Source organism: Nannospalax galili, unplaced genomic scaffold, assembly GCF_000622305.1.
Source record: "Nannospalax galili isolate Female #2095 unplaced genomic scaffold, S.galili_v1.0 scaffold356, whole genome shotgun sequence".
NCBI lineage: Eukaryota > Metazoa > Chordata > Mammalia > Rodentia > Spalacidae > Nannospalax > Nannospalax galili.
Genome location: NW_008338126.1, coordinates 1,985,870 through 1,992,729, shown reverse-complemented (window position 1 = coordinate 1,992,729; position 6,860 = coordinate 1,985,870). Strand labels below are relative to the sequence as shown.

Sequence of the window (6,860 nt, the reverse complement as noted above, 5' to 3'; positions counted from 1 at the left end):
AGAAAGACAGCATCTTCAACAAATGGTGCTGGCAAAATTGGATCTCCACCTGTAGAAGAGTGAAACTAGATCCTTATCTTTCACTTTGCACAAAAGTCAGCTCCAAATGGATCAAAGACCTTAATGTGAAACATGAAACTTATTAGAAATTAGAAGAAAATATTGGCAGTAACTTACAAGATATAGGCATAGGAAAGGATTTTCTATATCAGACAGAAGTTTCTCAGGAATTAAGATCAACAATCAACAAGTGGGACCTCTTTAAACTAAAAAGCTTCTGTACAGCAAAAGAAACAATCAAAAAAGTGAAGAGAGCCAGGCATGGTGGCACAAGCCTTTAATCCCAGCACTTGGGGAAAATATTGGCAGTAACTTACAAGATATAGGCATAGGAAAGGATTTTCTATATCAGACAGAAGTTTCTCAGGAATTAAGATCAACAATCAACAAGTGGGACCTCTTTAAACTAAAAAGCTTCTGTACAGCAAAAGAAACAATCAAAAAAGTGAAGAGAGCCAGGCATGGTGGCACAAGCCTTTAATCCCAGCACTTGGGAGGCAGAGGCAGGCAGATCTCTGTGAGCTCAAGGCCAGCCTGGTCTACATAGTGAGTTCCAGGACAGCTGGGGCTACAGGGAGACCCTGTCTCAAAAAGACTAAAAACAAAAACAAACAAAAACCAAAAAAATTGTTCATTTATTATTTTTGTTTTACGTGTATGAGCATATTGCCTGCATGCATGTAAGTGCACCTGGGTCATACAATGCCCACAGAGTTCAGAAGAAGGAACTGGATTTCCCTGGAACTGGAGTTACAGACGGTCGTAGGTCTCCATGTGGGTGCTGGGAACCGAACTCAGGTTCTCTCTTTAAGAGCAGCCAGTGCTCTTAACTGATAAGTCATCTCTCCAGCCCCAGTCTACATTTCTGACATGGTATGCTTATGACATTTGCAGCAAAGGAGTTATGGATGGGGTTGGCATGTAAGTTTAAGGAATTTGGCTTATGATGGGGTCAAAGGTTTGGGGCAACAATCTAAAATCAATTATTGGTGCCTGGAAATGTTCAAGGGGTCATGGCTTGCATTCAAGCCTGATGGTGTTGGAGGACCTGAAACTGGTAACAGAGCAGTCAGGCATGCTGTGAGGTCACAAAGAAGTCCCAAGGCTGAGGGGAAGCAATAGTGGCACCTTGCAGGCTGGATTTGATGGTCAATATTATCACCTTAACTGAATCTCGAATCACGTAAGAGACAAGCCTCTGGGCATGTCTGTGAGGAATTTTCTAGATGGAATTAGTTGAGGGAAGACCCAACCTAAATGTGGGTGGTACCATTCCATGGGCAGGAGGTCCTGAACTAAATAAAAAGGAGGAAGTGAGAAGAGCACCAGTCTGCACACTGCAGACGCAGTGTGATGAGCTGCCTCATGCTCCTGATGCTGCCTCCCCCACCAGGAAGGACTGTAGCCTCAAACTGAAAGGCAAGAATAAAACCCTTCTTAAGCTGCTTTTGTCAGGTGTTTTGTCACAGCAATGAGAAAAGTAACTGATATGTCAGATAAAACACTAGCACCTCTAGCATCTAAGAAATTAAGGCGTCTCCTTACCACCTCAGCAATGGAAATGAAAAGTTAAACGTTTAAACTTCTGTTTGAGTAGAAGCCTTTTGGACCCCCAGATCTGGGAGCTTTCCCAGACCTGCCTTGGTCAGTTTGCTTTCCCACATGTCCCTGTGCTCTGCCAGAACCTTTGCATGCCATTGGGAACTTTACCAGACCTGTCTTTCAGGGAAGTTTCCTTATACAGCAGATGGTGATTAACATAGAACGGCAACTGGCCAACATGCAGAGAATAAGAGGCTGCAGCTTCTCCCAAGCTTCTGTTTCCCAAGGCTCAGGGATCATTGAGGAAGAGGGGGCAGAGAGATTGTGAGAGCTGGTGGAGATGGATGACCACAAGGAAACAGAGTTTTCCAGACAACTGTCAATTACTCACGAATTCACAGCAATTGTGACAGCACACACAAGTCCCACGTAAGCTCAAATCAGAAAAAAATCCCAGCATAGACATGGGGAAGTGGGTAAGAAACTCCAGCTCTACCTGAGGAAATATTGGCAACTGAGATTGCTGGGAAGGGGAGCTTAAGTCTCATTTAAGGGTGAGACTCTTGGTGGGTTGACCAGACTCCAGGGGATGAACCCACACTGAAGGGCATCTATAGACCTTTATTTTATATATATGAAACTTCAGGGGGGAGTAGTACCAGGAACACAAAAGGCCACAAATGGCCAAAATACAGAGAATAAGAGTCTGCAGAGTGTGGGGTCCTTGGACAGGGCTCCTATATTAAAATCCACCCACCCAGGACTCAGGGACCATTTTGGCAGAGGGGGCAGAAAGATAGCAAGAGTCAGGGAGGAGGTGCATGACCATACAGAAATAGTCCTATAAGCTCCTGGGATTCTTCTCATGAGAACGTATTGCAATGGCGTCAGCAAGCACAAGACCCGTGCAGAGTTAAGCAAACAATAACCCAGCACAGAACTGTGGAAATGAACAACAGGCCCAATTTTAGTCAAAGAATTTTATTGGCACCTGATTTCTGCTGGGTGAGGAATGGCTGATCTTCTTAAAGGGAGGGACTCTAGATAGGCTGATTAGACCCCAGTGGATGATCTGGAAACACTAACTTTACATGATAGGTCTTAACACAAATGACAATGTATGAACTCCGGGGGGGGGGGGGGCTATGGGAGGGTGCCAAAGGGGAAGGGAGTATAAAGATGATTTTCTATATGAAATATACAAAAATTCAATAAAATTTTTTAAAAAAATTATAAGAAAAAAAAGCAGTTCTAAGAGGCAAGTTTATAGCTCCAAGTGCCTATATTAAAAAATCAGAAAGAGCACAAACAGACAGCTTAATGACACACCTCAAGGGCTTGGAAAAACAAGAATAAACCAAACCCAAATCCAGTACATGGAAGAAATAATAAAAACCAAAGCAGAAATTAAAGAAATAGAACCAACCAAACAAAAAAACAATACGAAGAGCCAATGAATCTAAGAGCTAGCTCTTTGGTATGTTTTACAGATCCTTAACTGAATTAGTCAAAAGAAAGAAAGAAGAGACCCAAATTAATGAAATTAGAGATGAACCGAGAAACATTACAATACATATCAAAGAAATTCAGAAAATCATAAGGGAATACTTTCAAAACACATATTCCATTACACTGGAAAATCTAAAAGAAATACATAAATTTCTAGACACCACATCCAAATCACCAAAATTAAACCAAGAAGAGATAAACAACTTAAACAGATTTGTAACAAATAAGGAGATTAAAACAGTAATAAAAAATCTGCTGACTACAAAATTTCCCAGGTCCAGATGGATTCACAGCAAAATTCCAACATACTTTTAACCAACTACAACCAATGCTTCTCAAATTATTCCCTCAAATAGAAACAGAAGGAGCATTTCCAAACTCCTCTACAGAGCCAGTAATTCTCTAATACCCAACCAAGTAAAGACACAACAAAAATAGAGCTATTTGTATATGAACATAGATGCTATATGATCATAGATGTAAAAATTCTCAAAAAAACCCTTACAAACCCTATACAGGAATATAGCAAAAAGATCACCCACCATGACCAAATTGACTCCAGTTCTGTGACGCAGGGACAGTTCAGCATACATAAATTAATGAATAACAAATTGTATACATTTGGACTTAAAAACAAAAATCACATGATCATCTCAATAGATGCAGAAAAGGCCTTTGTCAAAATCCAGCATGCCTTTATGATAAAAGTCCCAGAGAGAATAGGATTTGAGGGAACATATCTCAATATAATAAAGGTTATATATGATAAAATCATCCTAAATTTAGAAAAACTCAAAGCAATTACATTAAAATCAGGAACAAGACAGGGCTGTCCACTATCTCTACTCCTTTTCAACATAGTTCTTGAAGCCCTAGCTAGAGCAATAAGATAATTAAAGGGATTCAAATAGGAAAAGAAGTCAAATTATTCCTATTTGCGGATGATATATTATGCTTAAGTGATCCCAAAGATTCCACCAGTATGGTGGTTTGAATGAGACTGTCCCCCATGGGCTCCAAGTCCTTTGGTCCTTAGACCATGGTGCTATTTGGGGAGGGTCATGGAACCTTTAGGAAGTGTGGCCATGCGGGAGGAAGTATATCACTGGGGGTGGGCTTTGAGAGTCCATAGCTTGCTTACTTCCATTGTGGCTGTCTCAGCTTCCTGTGCCTGCTTGAAGATGTGGACACTCAGCTTTCTGCTCTGGTCACCTCCACAGCCATGCCTCTGTCATTGTGGACTGTCCTCTGGAATTGTAAGCTAAAATAAACTCTTCTTTCTATATAAAAATTTTTATAACAATATAACAATGCAGCATCTCTAAAACGATGCGCAATACGTGGGCATGTTGGTTCTCTAGGGATGCTAAAACAAATTCCCACAAATACGGTTGCTTCAAACAATAGATATTTGTTCTTTTGAATTTCTGAAGGCCAGAGGTCTTCAAACAAGGGTGGCTGGATCTGTGATCTTCAAAGGCTCTTGGAGAACCCCTCCTTGCCTCTTCCAGTTTGGGGGTCCTCCTGGTACTCCTTGCACATGTCAGCATCAACTCCCATTTGTACCCCCATCTTCACATGGCCTCTTCCTTGTGTCTTTCTGGGTCTTGCATATTCCTCTCCTTTTGTTTATGCAACCACTGGATTAAGCCTTCTCTCAGAACAGGGTCACATTCCCACGTACCAAGATCAGTCATATCTTTTGGGTAAACATTCTTTAAGCCACTGCTATAATTTCAGGAGTAGAAGGAAGAACTCAGTATATGTATACTCAAGCTTGAAGACCTATATACCTTTGGCAGAGGGAGGAGGCAGACTGGTGACCAGTGGCTATGACAAGGGGAATGGATCAGAAAAGAGAGAGGAGCTGCATGGGGGTAACTTATGGTGGGGGATAATTAATGAGGGATGAAAACCCAACCAAGTGGCAGGGCCCCAACTGGTGACCTCCTGAAGAGTGCAGTGAAGGATGTGGGATGAGAAGTGACTGTCCCTCTGGTTCCATCTGTCACAGAGCCCAGGGTGCCTGTACAGCTTCCCCTTTCTCCATTTCCCTCCAAACACACACTGCACACTGAACAGAGGCTGTCCTGGACCTAAGGTCATGGAGATCCTTTGGGAGCCCACAGGGGTAAGGTGCCTGGTGTTCTGGGGCAGCATGGGGAAGGCTTGCTCCAGGCTGTTCCCACTGCATGGGGCTTTGGTGTGGACACTGCCTGAGGTCATAAATGTGAATGAACTCATCTTTTCTGCCAAGATGGTGAGATATTTGATGGGGGATAAAGAAAAAGAACAAGGGGCAGCCCTGACCACTTCTCATGGGCTTCACCTTAGCCCCACTCCAGTGTCCTGTCTGGAGTGAAGTCTTTGTAGACAAAGGTGGGAGGGACCCCAAGACCCCAATTCAGATAGACTCTGCTGAGCATTCTCAGGGTGAGATCTGAAGCCCGTTTTTTTTTGCTTCTGAGCAGAGTTGCCTTGTGCCTTGTCCTTTGCAGCACATGCTAGGGAGGCCAGAGCTGTGCTGTGCACCTTTGCATCTCTGTCCAGCACATAGTAAGTATTCACTGGACCCTTGTTCCATTGAGTTTGTGGTTATACTGTGCAAAACAAAACAAAAACAAAACAAAACAACACCCCCCCAACTGTTTGGAGCCCTACAAAGGATTTTGAGTCTCTGGTATCTTTGCAGACTCAATCCCCTGAGATGGGTGTAGCTGGGAACCCAAAGCAAGCAGTTTCTTCAAGGTAGACAGCAGGGTGGAGGCCAGGGAGGGATCCAGCTGTTTAGGATGCCACATTTAGACGGGTAGAGAGAAGTCAGTGGGCGGTGAGGAGTCTGCATCCAACCGACTAGGGTCATGGGTCATAGGGAAGAGGAGGGCCCAGAGGTTAGTCGATATCGTTCGAGGGAGGGGCGAGGCGTGCCTGACAGACCCCGGAAACACTAACGAGGTGGGGTCAGCAGGGTTCTGGCTTGGCACTGGGTAGAGGATGAGAGGTGGGGTGGGGGAGACACTGCGGGGAGCGCAGGCCTGGCTCGCAGCCCAGTTAGGATTTGGGATGTTTTTTTCCTCCCTTTGAGCGTCATTTGACGTTGTCTGGGGAGGGCAGGATGAAACCTGATCCTCCGGTCCCCAGGCCCGGTTAATGTTTAATCAGAGAGGATCGTCCGATGGGGCTCGGGGTGGCGTGATCTCCCAGCCCCCAGGCGTCGAGCACCCACACCCTGGAAGACCAGCAGGCGTCGACGCACCGGCTTTGGGCTAGCGTCGCTTCTCCCTGCTCTCCAGCTGTGCAGCCTAGACCCGTGAGGCCGCGCTCGGCGGGACGTCGCAGCCTGCAGCCGTGCCCGGGCCCGGGGTGCGCCAGCCTCGAGTCCCGCGTGCCCTCGTCCTTCCGCGCCGGATGGGCCCCGGCTGTTCTGTGTGGCCGCGGAGGCCTCCGCTGTCGCTGTGGCTGCTGCTGCTGCTGCTGCTGCGTCCCGCGGGCGCCCGCGCCCTGGAGGACGAGGAAGGCGACTACGAGGAGCTGGTGCTCGCCCTCCCGTCGGAGGAGGATGGTCTGGCCGACGCCGCTCCGCACGTGGTCACCGCCACCTTCCATCGTTGCGCTAAGGTGAGGGCGCAAGATGCTAGGCAGTGGGGGTGGGGGCCTGGGGGCCGTGCGGGTGTCGCTTCCGTTGTGGCCTCAGCTATGGGATGCTCTGCGAGGGTCTTCTGAGGGACAGGGGGAGAGGGAGAGGGGGA

At 46.1% G+C, this 6,860-nt stretch overlaps 1 protein-coding gene across 3 annotated transcripts in view; it reads left to right on the top strand.

Annotated features, from left to right (window-relative positions):
- The first annotated feature begins 6,252 nt into the window (after positions 1 to 6,252).
- Pcsk9 (proprotein convertase subtilisin/kexin type 9) overlaps positions 6,253 to 6,860 on the top strand; it is a 21,041-nt gene continuing 20,433 nt past the window's right edge. For all 3 annotated transcript variants that reach the window (XM_008832981.3, XM_029563469.1, XM_029563468.1), the window contains exon 1: positions 6,253 to 6,729. In XM_008832981.3, the coding sequence (XP_008831203.1) occupies positions 6,520 to 6,729 (210 nt within the window). In that variant the 5' untranslated portion in view covers positions 6,253 to 6,519. The remainder of the gene's footprint in view (positions 6,730 to 6,860) is intronic.